This window comes from Trachurus japonicus, unplaced genomic scaffold (assembly GCF_045865225.1).
Source record: "Trachurus japonicus isolate A0001 unplaced genomic scaffold, Traja_1.0 AP030008.1".
Taxonomy (NCBI): domain Eukaryota; kingdom Metazoa; phylum Chordata; class Actinopteri; order Carangiformes; family Carangidae; genus Trachurus; species Trachurus japonicus.
In genome coordinates, this window is record NW_028220141.1 from 57989 (window position 1) to 82885 (window position 24897).

At 43.2% G+C, this 24897-nt stretch overlaps 1 protein-coding gene across 1 annotated transcript; it reads right to left on the reverse strand.

The window, feature by feature from the left end:
- Positions 1–609: 609 nt before the first annotated feature.
- LOC146960790 (uncharacterized) lies at positions 610–23594 on the reverse strand. Its single transcript, XM_085772058.1, has 6 exons — positions 23591–23594; positions 18032–18227; positions 16743–17003; positions 16478–16651; positions 12106–12152; positions 610–1456 (listed from the first exon to the last, which is right to left on the reverse strand). The coding sequence occupies exons 1-6, from the start codon at positions 23592–23594 to the stop codon at positions 927–929; spliced, it is 1212 nt and encodes a 403-aa protein (XP_085628184.1). The 3' UTR covers positions 610–926.
- Between the last annotated feature and the right edge of the window lie 1303 nt (positions 23595–24897).

Consider the following 24897-nt stretch of genomic DNA (forward strand, 5'->3'; position numbering starts at 1 on the left):
AGTGTGTAACGAGTGAAAAAGCCGCCGTCACTGCAGCCTGAACGCAGCTCAAATCGACCGGTGTCTGAGCACGGAGAACAAGCTTTGATAAACACACCGGACCCGCGTCGGTTTGGCAGCTCAGTGACGGCGGCTTTTTGACTCGTTACACACTGGTCTCTGTGTTTTAGCGATGGTACAGGCTGAGGCCAGTATACAGCAGGTAACAGTGTTGTTGTCTCTTCTCACCTCCTCTCTCCCCTGTGTGTGCTCAGTGCGCTGCTCAGTGCGCTGCGCACACATTTAAATAGAGATCCCGCTACTTTATGTCGCTTTGCTTGTTTACATTTTACAAAAAACTCCTTGAAAAGGATTAACTGCAATTAATTGAATTGTTTACATCCTTACTTGGCTTGGCATGCACTGAACACGTGTGATCACACAGCAGTGAGTGTCGGGCGAGAGAAGACACAAGGCGCAGCGTTCATATCAGTAAATGGCATCGGTGCGTCATTTGTTTTACTCGTCGATACCGATGCCAGCATTTTAGTGCGGTATCGGGCCCCCTACCGATACTAGTATCGGTATCGGTGCAACACTAGTTGAAACCTTTATTTATTTATTTTTATTTATTTTGACAGTCAGAACGACACGGTGCTCTTCATGTAGCTCAGGCCGACTTTTCAAAATAAGAGTCTGCAGTGAAACCACCTGCGTCCTGAAAGTAGCCTATACCTTTTATCATAACATCGAAATCATTCAGAGAAACAATAACAGTCAGCAGCAGCAGAATAATAATAAGTGATTTTTCTGTTACCATGACGCTGATGAGTTCATTATTAAACTGTATTCATCTCTGTCCTGTGACAACGTGACAGACGTGTAGAGACTGAACTGTCTGTTCAACAGAGAGAAGGTTTCTGTGACAGGAGGAGACTCTGCTTCACTCAACACAGACTCACTGAGGCACCAGAACCGATCCAGAATCCAGGATACAGAGGTTGAGTGAAGGTGGTGTTGAAGGTGTAGAGGTGGATCAGTGAGTCAGAGGAGACTCTGTAGAAGGACAGAGAGCCAGCAGGACAGTCCACATACACTGCTACTCTGTTAGAGACACAGGAGGAGGAGGAGGTGATAGGTGTCGGTCTGTTATTGTGCCAGACATTGTAACCAACATCAGAGCAGATCAGACTCCAGGACTGATCGTTCCCTCCAAACACACAGTCTCCACTGTTTCCTTTCCTGCTGATTCCTCTGTAACTCACTGATATATAAACGGCTCCTCTCCTCTCGACCTCCCAGTAGCAGCGACCAGTCAGACCAGTTGAACACAGCAGCTGAGGAAACGAGTCAAATCTGTCTGGATGATCAGGATATGACTGATGCTCCCCCATCACACGTGTCGCCTTCCTGTTGTTGTCAGACAGTTTGATCAGTGTGTTCACTGTGTTTGTGTCGATTGTGAGTGGACAGGAATCTGATGGAGAGAACAAGACACAGCTGCAGTTATTGATCATTGATCAGTTATTGACAGTTTGATGAAAACTCATGAGGTCAGTGATGTGACAGTGTGAAGATGGTTGAATGTGCTGCTTTGTTTCCAGTAGGGATGCACATTTTGAAATTTTTTTCTGACCGATAACTGACGCTCGTTAACCAATTATTAACCATTAACTCTTTCACTGCCAAAGACGAGTTATCTCGTCTTAGCGAATCCAAGCATAGTCTGCCAAAGACGAGATAACTCGTCTTAGCGTTTTTTTAATGGCAACGCCATGTTGAATGTCTTGCCCTACTCCTCTGTGAAGATCAGACTTGTATCATCAAAATAAAGTGCAGAAAAACACATTTGGATTGAGAGATATAAAAACTATAGCGTGTTTTTCCCCCCTCACGGAGCGGAGCGGGTGTCTGACTGCAGCGGCGCCGCTCCGTGACACTCTGGCCGCCGGTGAGAGCTTCGGGGGCGGCGGCGGGACTCATGGCGGCTCGGCAGCTCGTCGAAGCTCCGTGCAGCTCCGTGATACAAAGCACAAACGTTAGTAACAACAACCCCGTTGATCGCTCATCGTTAGTCGTCAAGAGCGTTTGGAAAGTTGCCAGATTTTGCGAGAAATCACTCGGATAGCAGCTTGAAAATCCCGCGATCTAGTGTGGATGGATGAGGAGCGGACGGCGCCGGGGAGGAGGGCAGGAGAGCTAAAGATGGTGGGAGTGTCTGTTGTGAGTGTACATGGACTGTCTGTGGTTGTGGGTTCAGGGGGCGTCAGCCAGAGCTGCTGTGTGTGTGTGTGTGTGTGTGAGACAGAGAGAGTGAGTGAGACCGCTGCCTGCTGACCAGAGGAAGCTGGATCTGATCTAAAGCGCCATGTTTCGGCTACAAAAACCTGTCGAACTGATCCGCGCACGCGCACACACGCACACACACACACAGACAGACACACACGCACACACACGCACACGTCACGTACGCACACACACTAAAAAAAAGGAAAGAAAAAGTTGTAACTCAAAGAAAAGAGGCTGCAGTAGTGTGTGTCAGTAGCTAAATGTTTTGTCTTTTGTCATCAAAAGTCATTTGTCAGTGTTGATTTAGTTGTTGTTTACAAGAGAACAACTGTACAGATTCTGAGGCGTCACTAAAGCAAAATATAAAGGAGCCAATTGTACTGGTTCACCTGAATATGACACCCGACACAAAAACCTCTTTTTCTCAAGATTTTGGTGACAAAATGGCATTTTGGGCTAAACTAACCTATATTCAACCGCCAATTTCACAAGACTGGAACAAGATAGAAACAAACAGGTTTTTTTGCTGGAAAGTAGAGACGCTCATCTTTCCTTTGATGGGTTGAATGTGTATGTAGTAACAGTACATAATATATGGTGGGTCTACGGAAATCAGTCAAAAAGCTGGGAAATGCCTGGCAAGCTGGAGGAAGCTGCTGTGAGAATGGCTGGCAGTCAAAGAGTTAACCGATAAGATTGAGACGGTCCAATTTTTTTTTTTTTTTGCTATTAAAGGGATAGTTCAACATTTTGGCCCATTGCCATAATCCTGGTGCAAGCTATTTTTTAGAACGGCGGAGCAGAGCCGTGAGCTGCTCAGAGCTATGCTACAGAGGATCATTATGGGATTTCTTGGTTTCCCTCATCAAACTCATCAAATACACAATCCAACAACTCCACAACGCTCTGGTGGACAAGTTGTGAGCTGCACATTCACCACGCTATGAGATAATAACACAACGTTACCACACAGAGTTGTTTTAGAGGGAAATTCATGCAAAACCGCTGATGCGCGTTGCCTTCAGGGACAGTTTTTCATCAAGCAGTCTCTGTATTTCCCTCTAAAACAACTCTGTCTCTTTTTAGTAAAGGGGGATCCAAAAGTTCTCTTCCTAATTATTTACAGACCACCAAGATACCCAGGAAAATTCTTTGATGAGTTTGCCGAACTGCTGTCAGTTATCTGCACTGACTACAACTTTTTTATCATAACAGGGGATTTTAACATTCACATAGACAATAACATGGACACAAATGCCAAAGAACTTTGCTCTCTTCTTGACACTTTTGGCCTCTCCCAACATGTGAAAGGGCCCACACACACCCGAGGCCACACTCTGGATCTGGTTATCTCTAGAGGTGTTGACATTACTTCTGTTGATATCAAGGACTTGGCTCTTTCTGATCATTTCTGTGTGTTCTTTGACTTACAGATAACTCCGGACATGCAGTTACCCTCTGTATCTGTTAGGAAAAGGTTCATAAATGAGAATACCAGTGTTAAGTTTATGGAGGCTATAGTCATGTCACCAACTGTGAGTGCAGAGACAGTTGATGAACTCCTGGATAATTTCAACTGCAAAATCTCAAATGTCATTGATACCATTGCACCTTTTAAAACTAAGATGACCTTGACCAGACAGAGAACACCATGGAGGAACACTTTGATGGTAAAGGCTCTGAAAACAGAATGCAGGAAAGCTGAGCGTAAATGGAGAAAAACTAAACTTCAAATCCACCATGACCTCTACAAACAAAGTCTTTGTAATTTTAACCATGGGTTATTCAAGGCTAGACAGCAACACTTTACTGAAATGATTAATAAGAACATCAACAACACGCGTGCTCTGTTTGCTATGGTTGATAAGCTTACAACCCCCCCCAAAAGAGATAGCCTCAGAACTCTTTTCCACAGAAAAATGCAATGAATTTGCTTACTTCTTCAATGAAAAAATCAAATCCATAAGGCTAAACATCAACACAAATCAGCAAAATAATACAATGATGCAATCCCTAAAATCACCTAGGAATAAATCAACGGTAATGTCAGAGTTTAATACAGTTGACCAAAAAACCTTAGAAGAAACAGTTCAGCATCTTAAAACATCGACATGTTGTCTTGACACAATACCATCAGACTTTTTTAAAACTATTATAAGCTCTGTCCAAACAGATCTGCAACAAATAATAAATTGCTCACTTCAATCAGGCACGTTTCCTAAACCCCTGAAAGTAGCTGCCATCAAGCCACTCTTTAAAAAGAGAACATTGGATACTACCATTTTAACCAATTACAGACCCATCTCAAATCTTCCCTTTATAGCCAAGATCATTGAGAAAGTGGTTTTTAATCAACTCAGCAACTTCTTGAACTCCAGTGGACTCTTCGACAAATTTCAATCAGGCTTCCGACCTCACCACAGTACAGAAACAGCTCTTATTAGAGTGTTAAATGACATAAGGTTGAACACTGACTCAGGCAAGGTGTCAGTTCTGGTCCTGTTGGATCTCAGTGCTGCGTTTGACACTGTGGATCACAGTATACTGCTGGACAGGTTGGAAACTTGGGCAGGACTCAGCGGGACAGTCCTAAAATGGTTCAGGTCCTACTTAGAGGAACGGAGTTATTTTGTGACCATTGGTAGTTATCAATCCGATCGAGTGGCTATGACGTGTGGAGTTCCTCAGGGGTCAGTCCTTGGACCCCTTCTGTTTAACCTGTATGCTGCCTTTGGGTCAAATTCTACAGAACTCTAATGTCAACTATCATAGTTATGCAGATGACACACAGATATATCTTGCACTGTCTCCAGATGACTGCAGTCCAATAGAGTCATTATGTCACTGTTTAGAGCAAGTCAAAAATTGGATGAGCCAAAATTTCCTTCAGTTAAATCAAGAAAAAACTGAGGTCATTGGGCCTCATTCACGAACCGTTCTTAAGAACAAATTTGTTCTTAACTCCTACTTACGAAGTTTTTACTAAGATTGTGGCATTCATGAATGTTTTCTTATCCAGAATTTGTTCTTAACTAAGAACAAAATCTACGAACAGTCAGGAGTATACTTACGCACTTTTAGGTGCTGAGACTTCTGCAAAAATAACCGATTATAGCATTTTCTTTTGTTCTGCAGTTGTATGATATTATATGATTTGAATAAGAATTATTTTCTTATCTTTTATGATGTTTTTAATAATCATATATATTAATAATAATAATTGACAAATCATTGCAGTCTCTTAAAAAACATTATAGACACTTAATTCATATCAGTTGTTTTTTTTTTCTCTTTTTTTGGGGGGGGGGGGGGCATACAGCTGCCGATATGATTTTTTTTTTCCTAATTGCGGGCTGCAACAGTGCACTTACTGTAAGTGTTCACACTACACACAACTGTTTTTTTTGATATGTGATAATATGATGATATTTATGATGGCACACGTGAGAGTGTGGTCTCTCTGATAACAACCCGAAGAGCTGCATCCACTGCTGACGCTACTAAATATAGCCTAAATATAAATATAAAAATATAAACTAAATATAAGCCTTTTGTTTCTTTGTTTCTTTGTTTCATTCCTGCCGCAGTAGCACCACTTCACTACTTCAGTTCTTTTTACGTTTGGAGTCATGGTGCTCCCTCCCAGATTTTCATTTGAGCATTTCAACTTTCTTTCTCACTTCACCTTCTCTGCTCAGTGCCTGTGGGTGCTGTGTGCACACGGCCCTGCAGTCTCATGCCCTTTTACGGGCATTGATGGGGCGGTTACCTATGCTAATCATATGTTAATTAGACTCACCTGGCACACGCCCTCAACTTACGAGGAGATGGCATAAGAACACAGCTGCGAACAATTCTGAGGCTTACGAACGCGTTGATGAATCTGACGTAGGGTTTTCTTAAGGAACCTCTTAAGAACAACTTAAGAAATAATCTAAGAAGGTTCTTAAGAAGATATTGGTGAATGAGGCCCATTGTTTTTGGAAATAAAGAGAAGAGGGTTGCTGTCAGTAAACACCTTGAGTCACTGTCTTTAGAAACTAAAGACCAAGTCCGAAACCTTGGCGTGCTGATAGACTCAGATCTGACCTTCAACAGCCATATCAAATCAGTCACCAAATCAGCCTTTTATCAACTTAAGAACATATCCAGAATTAAGGGTTTTATGTCCCAAACTGATCAGGAGAAGCTGATTCATGCTTTTATCTCCAGTAGACTAGACTACTGTAACGGTCTTCTTACTGGTCTCCCCCAAAAAAGCATCAAACAGCTGCAGCTCATTCAGAGCGCTGCAGCTCGAGTTTTAACCAGAACAACCCACTGAGCAAAGAGACGTCCAAACGACGTCTTTTCTAAGTCATTTTTGCACGTCTAATTTTGGTCCCCTGAAGGTGCAGACTGTTACTCCAGACGACGTCTTTTTCCGACGTCTACTGAACGTCCAGTATTGACGTCCACAGGACCGCTGTATGAGGGCTATTTGTTGTCCAAATGTGGTCATTATAGACGTCTTTTCTGTGTCAAAATTTAAACCGACATCTACTGAACGTCCACAGGACCGCCGTATGAGGGCTATTTGACGTCCAAATGTGGTCGTTTCGACGTCAAATTTAACTAATTTTAGACATCGTTTTTATACTGCTTCTAGGCTCTGTGCATAACTGTAGTCCCATTTCAGAAGGTGTCAGACTGTTCCAGTTAACTTTCCTATAACTTCATTTGGTTTTCTCAGCAGCAGATTACCTGGAAACGCATGCAAAGGTGTAATGCATTTCCAGTTCAAACCTACTGCTGAGCCAGATGAAGCTACAGGAAAATTAACAGGAAACAGATCCTCCACCTCCTGTAAACATATGGGACTACAGTTATACACCGGTTTACCAATAAATCACAATTCAATCCCCACTCATTTATTTCCATCTTTATTTTCTTAATCACTAGCACAAACATGTCATTCTAATAAAGTTATTGGTATCTGTTGAAATCAACACTGCTGGTAAAATGCAAATAAATACATAAAGTTACACAGCCCACCTTGCTTGGGTCTGTAGCACAACAACAAATATAACACAATAAAAATTAAAGTGCTAAACTCAATGTGTTTTGAGGACAATTACAAATCAGAACCAACTACTGCATACTTAACACAGAAAAGACATGTTGGCCTACAAAAGTGATACAAAACTGTGAGAAGATTTCTCCACAATGGATAATCAGTCCTGGGTGACTGCTGTGTATCCCTCTCCTCCAGCATGTGTCTTTATGAAGTCCTCTCTGGCTGTGTCATCAAAATGTATGGCTCTATCTGCACAAGAAGAAGAAGAAGACAAATAATTAGAAATATGCAAAGACAACCTGCAGCCTGTGTCTCCACTACCAATACTGGATTCATACAAAACCATCTCAGCAAATGTTAAGATATGACATATGGGCTTACCTTGTATTGCTCTATAAACCTTTGTCTTCTCCCTTGATATTAGATGTCACCATCAGGGCATTAGTGAAGAGCCTATAGGGGAAAAAAACATTTATAAATAAATGTGAATGATACAGTGCTTTGCAAAAGTATTCATACACCTTGAACTTTTACTTTACACATTTTGTCATGTAACAACAGCTTTAATTTATTTTATTGGGATTTTATGTGATAGACCAACACAAAGTAGTGCATAATTGTTAAGTGGATGAAAAATATGTGTGGTGTTACAGATTTTTTTTTTTAAATACATGCAAAACTCTGGTGGAAACTGCACAACACACCATCCTCACTGTGAAACAGCACCCAGGAAGAGTAGCTAGTGGCAGCTTGTGTGTATGACAGAGCCCAGGAGGAGCTCCGTACAGCAGAGTATAGAGATTGCCAAGACACGTGACCAACTGGGCGGCAACGTCATCAGAAACGCAAAGGATTGTGGGTATCTTTGGCCAATTTCCCCCGATCTACATAGCGCGCTAGACATGGACAATGTAAATAATAACAAAAGTACAATAAAAAACAGAATTAACTGGCACAATGCAGCGGGCAAAGGAAAACAACAAAGAACCATACCGCCTAAAACTAAATCCAGCCGCAAATAAACGATACGAGGACAAAATAAAGACAATCAATGGGCTGGATCCCTATGAACATGGTGTGGTCCGCTGACATTAACCTGCTGCCCAACTTCCAGCACCCATATATATATAATTATTACACGGCTCTATTAAATGCTGCTCTGATTGGTCCAGTGCTGCGTTCTGCGGTCTGTTATTTCTGTATAACGGACCTTCGTCACGTATAACAGACCGTTGCTAGGGACGCCGCTCTGATCAGCGCAGCACAGAAAAGAGAAACTATGCAGGATATTTACCTTGTGTTTCATTTTTACCGTCATTAAACAGCGTCGGACTAATAGTGATGTTAGAGATAAATGATTTGTAACTTGTTACAAGGAGAGTGGAGGCTCCTTCCACATCGTGGCTGGAAACCAAACCTGCTGATCAGAGCCTCTGACCCGGTGTCACAGCTCTCCTCTCGTCTCGGTGGCACCGCGGCTCCGCGACACAAACGCACCCCGTAAACAGTAAAGTTAATCTCTTGTTTATGACAGATACGACTACACACAATACACACATCTTAACACGTGTAACGTTATGGTAATCTATCGATCCACTGATTGATTATCAAAGGCTTCAAATGCACGAACGGGAGGCTCGGCAAAACAGCGGAAGTGACCCGGTCTTGCAGATTCGCTAAATGCAATTTTAAATCGATGAAAGTCGTATTTTGATCAACATTATGTTTCAAATTAATTATTTCACTCGTAAACCGTGTAATAAGCGGGATAATGTACAGTTGGTCGGTTGTTATGGAGAAATAAACCCCTTCATGTTGAATGAAACCGGGTTCCATACAACCTGTCGGGGTTTATTTCTCCATAACAACCTCCGAACTATACATTATCCCTTACTTATATGGTACTAAATGTAACTTTTTGCCCTGTCTATCGTGCGAACGACTGTTGCAGTTCACAACACAGCAGGTTGATGGCATCTTCAAACCAGAGCAGTAGATATTTGAAACTAGCGTTCTTGCCTCCACAAATTCAAATTCTGACGCGTTTGTTTGTGCCAAAGTTTCCCACAATGCTTTGCGTTCCCCGCCGGGAATACGTCATGATGACGACACGCTGGCAATCTCTATAGGAGGGCTGTTAGCACTGTTAGCTGTCCTGGATGCTAGTGAGTGCAAGCAGTGGATGCTATCCGCTAGCCCGATGCTAATTTCCGCTAGCACGATGCTAACTTCCGCTAGCCCGATGCTAACTAGCGGTGGCGGCTAGCATCCGTGACTACCACTCACATCCCAGTTTACCACAACAGTCCTCATAGCTACTCATTACAGCAAATAAAGCAGACACCGGGGCCGTGTAGGTGCACGCCGCAGCGCGTCTTGTGTGAATGACACATCGGTTAAAATGGGCGCCGGAAAGAAACTGACACTATAAATGCATACAGTAAACATAAAATCAACTAAACCAAGCAAACTTACCTTCCACTTAGTGGAAAACGATGTTGTTGTAACCAAAGCGTTATGTTGACCACAGCCTGCTTCTGCAGTAGAGAAGAAACGCGCCAGTTGCTTGGTGTATTTCCTCAGCCAACCAGAGTGGCGTTTGCTGGTGCCTCAGCCAATCAGAGTATGATCACATGCTGCCTCAGCCAATCAGAGTGCCTTTGACTAGTTTAAATAATAAAGGCTCTTATCAAAGACTGTTCAAAATTATATTTACTTCTCCCTACTCTTATGAACCATGATCGGGTGAAATTATTTTCTGAAGCCATAATTTCCCACAAATTTAATTTCAAAATATATAAATTAAAATATTAATTAATTAATTAATTGAAATAAAATGAAATGAAATTGAAAAAAAAAACAGTAGGAAAAACAAAGATGTAAAATAACAAAATATCACATGTACTCAAGAACAACAATGTCTTGAGTTTAAATTGAACATAGAAGAGATGTCTACAATGCCCACATTTGGACGTCATCTGGCGTAACAGTCTGCACCTTCAGGGGACCAAAATTAGACATATAAAAATGACGTAGACAAGACGTTGTTTGGACGTCTCTTATAATGTTTAATCACAAACAATATATATTCGTATTTATTAATCATGTTGATAACAATATTGTTATTTGTCCACTACTACTATTACTAAAACTACTACAATCATTAATCATGTCAATTTCCTGCACCTGTCTTAGACGTCCAAAAAAGGGACCAAGCCTGACGTCCAAATGTTTAACTGCATATTGACGTCCAAGTGGAGTCATGATTAGACGTCCAAATAGTGGACCTAGTTTGGACGTCATTTAGGCGTCCAGAATTGGTCTTGGACCGACGGACGCAATATAGACATGATCTGCACGTCCATCAGACGTCCAATGTTTGGTGGGAAAGAGATCAGATCACATCACCCCGGTTCTTAAGACCTTACATTGGCTCCCAGTCAGCTACAGAATAGATTTTAAAGTTCTGCTACTGGTTTACAAATCACTGAATGGTTTAGGTCCAGAATACATGAATGACATGTTAGTAGCGTATAAACCCAGTAGAGCTCTGAGATCTACTGACTCAGGTCAGATAGTGGAGCTCAGAGTTCAGACCAGACATGGTGAAGCAGCATTTAGCTGCTATGCTGCACACAAGTGGAACAAACTACCAGCAGAACTGAAATCAGCCCCAACTGTAAGCACTTTTAAATCCAGGTTAAAAACATTTCTCTTTTCACGTGCTTATAGCTGAGAACTTAAAACTTTATCTATTTTCTTTTATTTTACTTTTATTTGCTCTTGCTTTTAACTCTGTTTTCAGTGTTTTGTTTGTTTTTATTCTGTCTTATGCTTCTTTTTTTTTTATGTTTTGTCTTTATGTAAAGCACATTGAGTTGCCTTGGTATGAAATGCGCAATATAAATAAAGATGCCTTGCCTTGCCTTGCCTTGCCTTGCCTTGCCTTGCCTTGCCTTGCCTTGCCTTGCCTTGCCTGTCTGGTAACGTTGTGTTATTATCTCATAGCGTGGTGAATGTGCAGGTCACAACTTGTCCACCAGAGCGTTGTGGAGTTGTTGGATTGTGTATTTGATGAGTTTGATGAGGGAAACCAAGAAATCCCATGAGCCTCCGTAGCGTAGCTCTGAGCAGCTCACGGCTCTGCTCCACCGTTCTAAAAATAGCTTGCACCGACAATTAAAGGTAATGAATTTACTGCTATGACTATAGGGGTTATGGCAATGGGCCAATTTGACTAAATGTTGAACTATCCCTTTAAATACACACGTGCGCTGTGACAGCTGATCAGTGCCACATCCACTCTGCTCTGTCTCAGCTGATCTCTCATATGGAGGTTAGATCGTCCAATGTTGAACTGTTTTAGTTACAAAGTGCAGCCAAACACCAGACTGAAGGAGCAGCAGAGCTCCTCTGTGGAGCTGCAGGAGAGCTGCAGCGGCGTCCTCTTTTATTTATTTTTTTCATTTTTTTTCAGCGCCGTTGTTACAGGTGATGCACATCTATGTCTGTGTAGCTACATTTATGGTCTGATCTTCCTTCACGGGGGCTGCTGCACATACTGTCAGTCCTCCTGTGGACCTTTTTACCGCGAGATATGACTGAAGGCACGTGGAAATCTACACGTGTCGACACGCCCCCATCAGTTGATGACAAGGAGCTAATAAAAATAAAAAATACTGATAGTATTAATCGGTCAAAGTTCTTGTTATCGGTTAACGGTTAAACGGTTAAACATGTGCATCCCTCGTTTCCATGAATCAAAGTAAAAACAGACTTACACTTCCTCAGACCTGGTGTCAACCATGGGACTCCAGCAGGCTCCACCCTGAAAGGAGGAGGGGGGTCAGAGCAGCACCTTCTCTGTCAGCATGCACACATGGACATTACATGGCTCTCACACACACACTGTTTTATCACTGTGTTCACATGGAGGCTGGTATGTATGGATGAACACTGAGCACAGAGAAGAAGGAGCTGGAGTCTTTATCTAGTGATGATACAGAGCAGGAGGAGACCAGGAGGAAACACTTCATCATGTCTTTTCTCCATCTGATGTCACTGCAGTGTGAGACACACACTTTCACTCTCTGACTCTCAAGCTGCACAAACACACGTCACAGCAAAGAAGATGAAGACACAACAGGTGGAGCTGACCAGCCCAGATATCCCACAATGCACCAGGAAAGAAGAAGAGTGCAGCTGTGAAGAGTGGATGCACTGCAAAAACTCAAAATCTTTCCAAGAATATTTGTCTTATTTCTAGGGCTGTCAGGCGATTAAAAAAATTAATCTAATTAATTATAGAATTTGTAATTAATTCATCTAATTAATCACATTTTAATCTTATATCTGCTAAAGTTACCCAAATAAAGAATTCAAATTCTAGGACATTACAAAATTTTATACCATGGTCTGGGTGAATCCTCGATTCTGATTGGCTGCGGGGTGTCCATTAAAAAGTGATAATGGACACCCATAAAGATGATGAGGGGGCGGCAGTGGCTCAGGTGGTAGAGCGGGTCGTCCAATGATTAGAGGGTTGGCGGTTCGAATCCCGCTCTGTCCCGGTTGCTGCCGTAGTGTCCTTGGGCAAGACACCTTACCCGCCTTGCTCCTGATGGGTCGTGGTTCGCGCCTTGCATGGCAGCTTCCGCCGTCAGTGTGTGAATGTGTGTGTGAATGGGTGAATGTGATGTACTGTAAAGCGCTTTGAGTATCGTTCAGGTATAGTAAAAGCGCTATATAAATAGAAGACCAATAAAAGACCATTTACCACCATTTACCATGTTCCGGTCAAATTATTTACTTATCCATGATGTAAAAAAAACAGCTCTATGTGGGTAAACAACAGCTGAGGAGCAGAGGCGCTTGCGACCGCCGCGGAGAAATCAGCGTCTGGTGTGAACTGGAGGGACGCGGCCGCTCCGCTTCGCAGCTCTTCGGCGAAGTCTCTCTCTGGCCACACATCTCGGGTTGTGGGGCGCCGCTGTCTGTTCTATTTTTCACACGAGCCGCGAGCACTGTTGTCGAGCTGGATAGACCAGATCGTACCAGACAGGATGTCGGGCTCAGAAAAGACGAGAGAATCCGGTCAATTTTCAAAATAAAATAATTAATGATGATTAATTAAGTTGTTGCTTTTCCGTCTATTTGTCAGTTGCGTCTGCACGCGAGACACACACATCCATTCATACAGAGCTAGAGACAGACCTGTGTGTGTACAGACGGGTAGAGATGCGAGTGGAGTCGATGTTTGACCGGCGGGGAGAGAGCAGGAGAAGCAGCTGCCTGTGCAGCAGCCAAGCGCCTGTGAGGACGCGCTGCTCCCGCTCCGCTTCCGCGGGCAGTGCGTCCCTCCGGGCTGTGAGTCGTGTCCATGTCTGTTGTCACTCTGCTTTGACTAGCGACGCAGGTGGGAAGTGACCAACACGTCCGGACAAGTTCCTCAGTGCTATGCTACCGTGACGTGCCACTGCCAAGTAGCCAGGGTCATTCAATGGGCCAAATTTAAAGCGCTGGCGCATTGAATTGCCACTCAGAATTAATTGCGTTAATTTTCCTAACGCGTTAATTTGCGGTGTAATAAATTAATCTAATTAACGCGTTAAACTGACAGCCCTACTTATTTCTTGTCAAAATGTCTAATTTCTAGTCAAAACTAATCTCTTTCGTTTTTTGTGCTTGTAAAGAAAAACTTACTCCACTGTCAGATTTTTCTATTTATTTAAAGTGGAAAATTTGCTTGAAAAAATTAAAAAGTGTCTAAAAACAAGCTACTTTTTAAATGTGATGAGTCTTATTTTAAGTAGAATTAGATTTATTTTGACTAGAAATAAGACAAATATTCTTGGTAAGATTTTGAATTTTTGCAGTGTGGTTTCAGTGTTTGATGAGGAAGGAAACACACTCAACACGTGAGAAACACTGAGTGTGAACACAACTTGTGTTTGTTTGAAGAAAACTCCACAGGAAGCTGAAGAATGAGGCTGTGAGCAGGTTTCCACAGGAGCCACAGCAGCAGTGAGTGGATGAAGGAGCTCTAATAGAAACCATCTGATCACAGTGACAGGACGGATCAGGACCTCATGATCAATGACTCTGTTCTTCTCTGCTCTTCACACAGATCAGCTGCAACACACTGACTCACTGAGATCAGTCACATCATGTGGAATAAAGCAGCCGTCCTCAGGACCAGTCCTGAGCTCCATCAAACCTGTCCACACATTTTGACTGGACTTGAAATCAGAGTCCAGAGGAAGCAGAGAAACTGTAGAGCAGAGAGAAGCAGGCTCAGCTCAGAGCACATGGACTCAGACAGGAAGTGAAGCTCCAGCTGCTGGAGACTTTCATTAAGGAGACACTTTGTGGCTTCATCTGATCTGGAGTCAGCACACACACAGTCTGAAAACAGCTGTTTGACCACACACACATTCAGCCACAAACAGTGGTGGACAGTAACGGAGTAAAGTACATATCCAGAGGATTTGGTACTTATTACTCTTACTTGAATACATTTCCAAGACAAATATTTTTACTTTTGCTCAAGTTAAGTTCTAGGAATACTGTTGGACACAAGCTGTGTTTGTCAAAGAAGGAAACCCTAACCCCTAAAAGCAGCACATCAGTGCAGGTGGTTTCAAAGAGTTAATTCTCAGAAACAAGAGTTAAAGCAGAAGTAAGCGGAATTTTTGTGTTAATATAAGTCTTAAATAGTTATATCTTCCAACAGCAATCACTTACATAGAGTGTTTGGTCTGAAACACGGGTCTGTCAGTCACTCTGCTCTGCTGTAAGCCGAGGAGAAAACTTTCCTTGTATCCTACAACCTTTATCCAACGAGGAGAGAGAACGGCATAAAGGGGCAGTCCTCTCTGTGTGTGCAGCCAAGGGATGCGCGTGAATGTGGTGACGTAGGGACGAGGGCGGGGACTGCTAACTCCATCTGCTGACAGGAAGTTAGCCAAAACCACCGGATCGCTTACTTCTGCTTTAAAAGGTACTTAAATTCATTTCGAAAAGAATATTGTAATACATTGATGTGAAAAATAAGAAATTTACTCTCACTCTTACTTTTACTTAAAGTAAATTTAAAAGCATGTACTTTTGGATACTTAATAAGTACCTTTAAAAGCAAGTACTTTTTTACTCTTACTCGATTAACATGTCGACTAAGCTACTTTTACTTGTAAGGGAGTAAATTTTGACCAGTAGTATTTGTACTCTTTCTCAAGTACTGGGGTCGAGAACTCTGTCCATCTCTGGCCACAAACACTGATTATTACACTGTTCACTACACTCACTTTCTTCTGATTGACAGCTCCAGGCCTCTGGACAGTGAGGACATCTGGATGTCACACTGTGATTGACTGTCTCCTCAACACAACAACACATCTCATCAGGACAAGATCAGGATCTCAGAGAGACTGAGCTGATTATTGATCATCAATATCTGACCAGACAGAGACCTGATGGTGCCGCCTGGATTCTGTCTCTTATTTCCTCCTTGGTTGGAGACGCTGGGAGACGAATGTCTCTGAACAGTGGACATGCTTTGATTCTTGTTGCTGTGTTGTTGTTAGTGTGTCCACACTCAACAGGTGTCTACAGTCTCTGGGACTGTTCAGGTCAAACACTCTGTTGGTTCAGGAGCAGTTCAACCAGCTGCAGCTGAAATGTTTCCTGATACACTCTGAAATAAAGTCTGATCCAAACATCTGGAGAGACTCAGAGCACAGCTGCCAACAGCTGCTTTCATCACTGACATCTCTTCTCCTGAATATGACACAGTGAGTCATGATGAGACACTGAAGTCATCATGAGGAGAAACTCCTGATCACAGTAGTTCATCACTGTGGCTGATGAAAGCTGCACAGCTCATGTTTGAAACACTCTGAGATTTTGGCTTCAGTATAAACTGTGTTGGGACGAGTCAGACTGAGACAGAGGACGTCAGTGGAGTGGGCGGAGCTTCACTGTGGCCTACACCACCTCTGGATATGGTCTGAGTGATGGGATCTGATGTCATCAATGCATGGATCACCTGAGACAGATGTTAATACCAGGTGTGACCAGGTGTGAACGGGGCCATAGAACATCCAGCTCCTCCTCCTCTATCAGACAGTGTGTGTGGCTGCAGCAGCCTCTCCATACCTGAGAGAGTCCAGTTTCCAGTCTGGATCCTCCCGTCCAGCAGACAGCAGCTTCACTCCTGAGGCTCCTGGATGGTTGTAGCTCAGGTCCAGCTCTCTCAGATGGGAGGGGTTGGAGCTCAGAGCTGAGGCCAGAGAAGCACAGCCTTCCTCTGTGACCAGACATCCTGACAGACTGAACACACACAACAACACACAGGAACCCTCTGTCAACACCTGCTGCTGTGTTCAAGTGTCATCAGATAAACAGCTGGATGGATCCTCACCTGAGAGTCTCCAGTCTACAGTGTGGACTCTCCAGTCCACCAGACAGCAGCTTCACTCCTGAGTCCTGCAGGTTGTTGTTACTCAGGTCCAGAGTCTCCAATCTACAGTGTGGACTCTCCAGTCCACCAGACAGCAGCTTCACTCCTGAGTCCTGCAGGTTGTTGTTACTCAGGTCCAGATGTCTCAGACTAGAGGACTGGGAGCTGAGGACTGAGGACAGAGCTTCACAGCTTCTCTCTGAGAGGTTACAGCTGCTCAGTCTGAAGAGATGATCATGAGGAGTTAAAGAAGAAAGGAATTTATTTTCTGTCCTGTTGAAAAGGTTAGGTAACTTTGTTGGTCTCCACCAGGGAGGAATTTGTCCCAGAGATAAGGAGCGGTTGCAGCACATACAGTAAAAACAACATACAGTATAAACGTACATCAGATTAAAAGACTAGTGGAGTAAACACAGACCAACACTGGACAATCCCACTCATACAGTAGACCAGGGATTCCCAACGTGTGGTGTGCAAGCCGCCGCTAGGGGGTGCGCGACATGAAAAGGGTGAAGGTGGCAAGGTGTTATATTTTACAAATATTTTTTCCGCTGCTGGTGTGCACACAAACTCTTTACTTTCAATATAGACACGCGTCATATGCGATCACAACACAACGCTGTAACGGTGCGCTTGTCTTTTTCGTGCACGTGTGTGTCAGACCCTGATTCTCCCTTGGTGTCTCCACTACTGTTTCCCAAGGAGCTCTGCCCGTTTGAAAGGGGAAGGGAGTCCATATGTGGAACGATGTTGCCTCCGAGATGTAGAATGTGTATTATAGAAGAGAAACACACATTTCAGGATCACAGCCTGTATCATAAGAACAGACATGTGACTCCAAACACTCTGAGCCTATGTAAGATATAGAGACACTGATGAATATTGGCACAGACATTGGCCACCTGTGTGCTCAAGCTCATGTCGCTGTCAACGAAGACTCCAAGGTACGCCACAATGTCTTGGCCATGGATGGCCACTGGGCTTTGATCACCCACTGATCTAGGATCGAGCAGCATCTCAACAGTTTTGGTCGTGTTAATATGCAGCAAGTGGGCATCACACACGCAGATTGGTGAACACTTAAATTAGTATGTTTCACTATGTCACTATGGCACCACTTGTGCTGCGATTCTTGGTGAAGGCAAACTGACATTTATCAAGCACTGGTTCCACAGCCGTTCGAAGTTTCCCTATCATAAAGACAGTGTTTTTATATAATGATGAATAAATCCAACTATCTCTACACTTACAGAGCTTTGTTAGAGGCTTTGACCACTGGCAGCAGCCTCAGAAGAGCCTCCTCTGAAGCAGAGTATTTCTTCAGGTCAAACTTGTCCAGATCTTCTTCTGATGACAGTAAGATGAAGCCCAGAGCCGACCATTGAGCAGGAGACAGTTTATCTGTGGAGAGACGTCCTGAGCTCAGGGACTGTTGGATCCCCTCCACTAGAGAACGATCATTCAGTTCATTCAGACAGTGAAACAGGTTGATGCTTTTCTCTGCAGAGGGAGTCTTTTCAATCTTCTTCTTGATGTACTGGGCTGTTTTCTTTTTGGACCGTGAGTCACTTCCTGTCTGTGACATCAGACCTTGAAGGAGATTCTGATTGGTCTCCAGTGAAAGACCCAGGAGGAAGCGGAGGAACAAGTCCAGGTGTCCATTTGGACTCTGTAAGGCCTCGTCCACAGCGCTCCGGTAGAAGTTTCTCTCTGCTGATTTGACTTCTGTTGTTTCAGTCTTCTTCTTCGAGGTTGTTTGTTGTTGTGACATCAGGTTGAGTCCAGAGTTGATGAAGGTCAGATGGACATGAAGAGCAGCCAGAAACTCCTGAACACTCAGATGGACGAAGCAGAACACCTTGTCCTGGTACAGGCCTCTCTCCTCTTTAAAGATCTGTGTGAACACTCCTGAGTACACTGAGGCTGCTCTGATATCGATGCCACACTCTGTCAGGTCTGATTCATAGAAGATCAGGTTTCCTTTCTGCAGCTGCTCAAAAGCCAGTTTTCCCAGAGACTCAATCATCTTCCTGCTCTCTGGACTCCAGTGTGGATCTGTCTCAGCTCCTCCATCATACTTGACCTTCTTCAATTTTAGATAAACCACCAGGAAGTGGATGTACATCTCAGTCAGGGTCTTGGGCAGCTCTCCTCCCTCTCTGGTCTTCAACAGCTCCTCCAGAACTGTAGCAGTGATCCAGCAGAAGACTGGGATGTGGCACATGATGTGGAGGCTTCGTGATCTCTTGATGTGGGAGATGATCTCTCCGGCCTGCTGCTCATCTCTGAACCTCTTCCTGAAGTACTCCTCCTTCTGTGGGTCAGTGAACCCTCTGACCTCTGTCACCATGTCAACACAGAAGGAAGGGATCTGATTGGCTGCTGCAGGTCGTGTGGTTATCCAGAGGCGAGCAGAGGGAAGCAGGTTCCCCCTGATGAGGTTGATGAGCAGCACATTGACTGAGGTGGACTCTGTCACATCAGTCAGGATCTCAGTGTTGTGGAAGTCCAGAGGAGGTCGACACTCGTCCAGACCGTCAAAGATGAAGACCACCTGGAACTCATCAAACCTGCAGATTCCTGCTTCTTTGGTTTCAGAGAAGAAGTGATGAACAAGTTCCACCAAGCTGAACTTTTTCTCTTTCAGCATGTTCAGCTCTCTGAAGGTGAAGGGAAATGTGAAGTGTATGTCCTGATTGGTTTTGTCTTCAGCCCAGTCCAGAGTGAATTTCTGTGTTAAGACTGTTTTCCCAATGCCAGCCACTCCCTTTGTCATCACTCTTCTGATTGGTCGGTCTCTTCCAGGTGGGGCTTTAAAGATGTCTTCTTGTCTGATGGTTGTTTCTGGTCTGTCTGGTTTCCTGGACACTGTTTCAATCTGTCTGACCTCATGTTCATCATTGACCCCTCCAGCCCCTCCCTCTGTGATGTAGAGCTCTGTGTAGATCTGGTTCAGAAGGGTTTGGTTTCCTGCTTTAGAGATCCCCTCAAACACACACTGGAACTTCTTCTTCAGGGAAGATTTGAGTTTACATCCACAAACTGCACCTAAATGTCCTGAATGAAAACACAAGAAATTAGATCAATAAGAAAATATAACATTTAAATTCCTCTAAATAGCGACTATATGAACATGTTTCCCTCCATGTGTTGATGTCAGTGAACGTCTCATTTGTCCATCATGTCCATCAGAGAAATCCTCTTACTGCTCTGCAGACGCTCAGCCAGCTCCTCCTGCTTCATCCTCCTCAAGAAGTTCACTGTGATCTTCACTAATGCCTCTCTGCTGCTCCTCCTCTGCTGTTCATCCTCACCATCCAACACATCCTCATCCTCCCTCTGACTCCCTGAGCATTCTGGGTAATCTGGACTCAGAAGCTTCTTCAGCTCATTCTTGACAAAAGTGACCATGTTCTCCTCCAGCAGCTGGAACAGAAACTCTATGAGTGACAGCATCAAACTAAAACCAAGGAGCCAAACATCAGATCCATGTTGGACAGACTGACAATCCACTGGTGTCAAAGTGCAGCATGGAGATGATGGTGAACACAACAGATGTGACAGCAGCTGTTGGACATGTCCTCACCATAAATATGGAGTCCAGGTGTGTTTGATGCTGCTGGGCAGATTGACCACTGGGAACCTCTGAGCTCTCCTGGTCCAGTCTGTGGAGGAATCAGTGTCAAGTCAACATCAGTAAAGAGAGATAATACAAGATGGACTTTATATGTCCCCTGAGGACGTTCACAACAGACACAGACACTTTGGTTTCAGACCTGGTCCAACAACACGTCGTACAAACTGGTTCTTTTCTACAATAACCTGAGTCTGACTCAGTTACAGCTTACATCTGATCAGTTGGTCCATGTCCTCCTTTAAAGTTAACAACAATGCCCTTTGATTCGTTGCTCTTTAAAGACAGACAGCTGGGTTCAGGAGAGTCTGGTCTCTGCTGCTGGATCCTGAAACAACAACACAACTCATGTTTGACAGTTTTAGGTTTTCAAAAGAATTCTCTGCAAAGTTATTTTAAGGGTTACAAATGTGAATGTCTTCCTTTTCCTACATTTTGTAACAATGGGCCTCATTCGCCAATATCTCTTTAAGTTCATTCATCTTCTACACAGCTCATCCTCACTAGGGTGGAGGGTGAGCTGGATCCTTTCTCAGCTGACTTTGGGCAGGAGGCGGGGTTCACCCTGGACAGGTCACCAGTCTATCACAGGGCCAACATATACACACACACATTCACACCTATGGGCAATTTAGAGTCACCAGTTCACCTGCATGTCTTTGGTCTGTGGGAGGAAGCTGGAGAGAACCCACACATGCACGGGGAGAACATGCAAACTCTACGTCAGATTCATGAACGTGTTGTTAAATCAAGAATGCCCGAGAATGTGAGTTGAGAAAGAATGTTAAAATGTCCAAACAAAAATCTAAGGGGAGCGTCAGACTCCAAACATAAAAAGAACTTTAGTGCTGAAGTGGAGCGACTGCTGCAGGAAGTGAACAAAAAGCAGCTGTTATATTTAGTAGCATCAGCAGTGGATGCAAGAACAGAAAAAAAGATGCATGGGATGCTGTCAGTCATTCACTTTAAGGACAATTCCAGGCGAATTCAACTCGGGGGTGTATTTTCTTATCATTTTAGGTCTAAAAGAAGGAATCTGAAGATTTTCAGGTTAATTGCTCCTGTTTTGTGGTAGTTGTGCCTGTCCCCGCATCGCCACGGCAGCAATGAATGGGAGCGGATGCAAGTTCCGCTGCTTAGGCTGTTTACTAGGGATGGGTACCTTTTGCATTTGAATCGATACGGTATCGATACTCGGTACCTGGGAACCTATACCGGTACCAATCGGTACCTGTTTTCGGTACTTTTTGTGTGTGTGGTAATTCAAAAAATAAAAAATAAAAAAATTAATAGAAACGCCTGAAATTTTAATATTTACCCCTTAACAACATCACAACTCCTCAGCCTTTAAGAGTAGGGGAGACCGGGGTTGGTTGGCACACTTTTCACTCTTTGCCATAGCACTCTGGCATCATTTATGTGAGAATACTCAAACCAGCATCAAATGAAAGGTTAAAGTGTCAGCTTTAACTAAACACATTTCCATGTCCACAGTTATATTCTAAAATCAATTTATTTATGAATAAAATCATACTGCGCACTTGTGCCAACCAGCCCCGACACGGGGTTGGTTGGCACACTTCATGGGGTTGGTTGGCACATTGTAAAAATGAATGGATGAAGCAACCAATATAATAATAAATTGGAAATTTAATTCCAATATATTCAAATTTAAGGAGATAGCATAGTGCATGCATATATTTGCATGTATAACACTAAAACAGGGCATTTAAGGCCACGAACAAGATAACACGTACACAGAACATCAAACAGTAAATGATTTGAGCTTCTTTTTTTTTTTTTTTAAAGAGAAAATATTCAATGAACATATAATTTATTCTTAAATATAGCATATCACCTCTTTGTATTTTTATGTCTTTCCATCTCACTGTGTTTTAGATTTGCTGTGTGGGGTGGAAGCAGATTATTTACATTAAGGCCTATATAGAATCACTGGAATTACAGTATTGGCATATACAGGCTTTGTGGCCCATTTCACTGCATAAATCATGTGCCCATTTCTTGCACTCAGTGCACTGAATTGTATGAAATTATGTTTAATCACATTTAATATATGTATACTGCATTTTGGGGTTGGTTTGTGTGTGCCAACCAACCCCGACATGAGTGTGCCAACCAACCCCGACCAAAACAAACCCACTTTTGTGAATATATGATGTTGCCCATTTAACATCACTCATCAAAGACTTTCAAGTTTCATATCAAATTGAAGCTGACTCCTATCTCTACAAACTGGAAGTAACACATTTCCAATATCTTTATCCAAAGCAATTTTATAACACTTTAAGTGCGGGGGGCAATTTTTTACTTTTGGTACTAAAAAACAGATTTTTTGCCCTCAGCAAAAAAGTGAGTAATTTTCAGATGTTTTAACAAACTAGATAAGTGCAGCTCAAAAAGATGATCATTTTGATGTCACATTTGTGAGTCTGTGACCAACAGGAGGCCAGAAAACAGGGGTGTGCCAACCAACCCCTGTAGCCAACCAACCCCGGTCTCCCCTATTTCATGTTTTGGGATGGGCAATAATTTTCATATAATGGAATAGTCATTCAATGAAAAAAAAAAAAAGTTTGAGACTATAGTCTTGTCTGAAAAAATGTCCGTTTTTACTGTGGGAAAATGAGAAACATGGAGAGACTCCTACAGCCATCAGAAAGCTCTGTGTGAAACTTTGTCCAAAAAAAAAAAAACTGAAACTGCAGTGCAAACTCTGCAACATGTGGACTTCACGTTTTGACGAGAGGAGAAGGGGAGACTCGTTTAGATGTGCTCTTATTACATGACGAGGACTTGAATGGCGCCGCTGTGATGAGAAGCGGGACTCGGGACCGGACCGCTTCGGTACGGATTGTTACAACAGTCCATTCTTCACGTTGAATGACGGACGGCTGTTTGTCAGGTAGTGATTTAAAACGACGGGCTGGCACTACCGCTTCTCCGCGTCTCATTTCAGACAGAGAGAGAGAGAGAGGGAGAGAGAGGAGGGGGGCGGGCGCGAGTGTGCGGTGCTCATGCAGACTGCACTCTTGCTGACGCACGACGATGGTGCGTTCAGGTACCGAAATGTGGTACCGATTGACTTTATGTGAATCAATACTCGGTACTTTGGTGGGAATTAGGTCAAGTTAGGTTAAGTACAGAATTTCGGTACCCATCCCTACTGTTTAGATCCCTCAAAGCCGCAATTTTTTTCAACAGACAGTGTCAGATGGCGACTCAAACATGCACCGAGAAGTTTATTTACTTCAAGCAAGCCAACATGTTTGTAAAACTAGATCTAATTCAAAATCTCCCACAGTCTCGCGCGAGACCCAAGTTGCCGTGGGCGTTTGTGTCATAAACAGTGCCTAAAGTGTAAAGCCATTAACATGACTTCCCAGTGGTAGCCTACCACTTACTGTATTCAACATGCTTAAATATGAGTCATATTTTCTAAAATGCTTGTTTAGCTAACACTACTCTTGACAAGATCACAGTAAAATGAAAGCTGTTGCAGTCAGCTTGTTAGAACAATGACAGCTGACAGGCTGTTTATCTGGCCACAAATCACAAAAACTTCTAGCTGAGACAAACCAGCTCCAAACCCCTGTGTAACATTAGGCTGCCAGGATGTAGTGAATCTGGAGGAATCACTCATTCAGCTTGATTTTAGTGAAAATTTTAATTTGTTTCTAGATATTGAGTTTATTGTGACTTTACTGTTGAAAATGTTGCTGTTCCGTTACAGTAGTGAATAAACTCATGTTGGCAATAATTTAGGACAGCAATTAGGACAGGATAGAGACACTTTATGAAGTGGGTAAACTTCAAATAACAAATACTGATTCATTTGTCGTCTTATTCACAGATGGATTTTAACAAGAAAATACTTCTTAAAAATCTTTCTGGAAAGTTCAATTGGATTTTTGTTTTTTAATCAGCATCATATTTGAGTGTACAATAGCCTGTCTCTTAATGATGTGCTAGTATCGACCGCCCACCGCCTAATTTACCAGCCAACAGCTGAAAAGGGGAGTACCGGCACTTATTTTTTCCCACTTAAAGCACTGGTCATAAACACAGGAATATCAACTCTTGACTTGCTTCAGACACGCATCAGGTGGCTACTCAAACATGCGCAGAGAAGTTTTTTTTACTTGATGCAAGCCAAAAGTTGATATTCCTGTGTTTATGACACAAACAGTAGCTTTCCAACTGCACCTGAATACACCAGCACGGCAACTTGGGTCTCGCACGAGACTCTGGGAGACTTTGAATTAGATAGAGTTTTACAATCATGTCGGCTTGCTTGAAGTAAATAAACTTCTCGGTGCATGTTTGAGTCGCCATCTGACGCTGTCTGTGGCTTTGAGGGATGTAAACAGCCTAAGCAGCAATACTTCAATCCGCTCCCATTCATCGCTGCCGTGGTGATGCGGAGACAGACACAACTACCGCAAAACAGGAGACATTAAACTG

Bases quoted from the DNA above. Each gene is read 5' to 3' on its own strand.
- LOC146960790 (XM_085772058.1), bottom strand. The intron at 17,004-18,031 runs GTAAGTGTAGAG...TCATCTCTTCAG, and splicing joins AAAGCCTCTAACAAAGCTCT to ACTGAGCAGCTGTAACCTCT. The intron at 12,153-16,477 runs GTATGGAGAGGC...TCCTCCTTTCAG, and splicing joins TGGAAACTGGACTCTCTCAG to GGTGGAGCCTGCTGGAGTCC.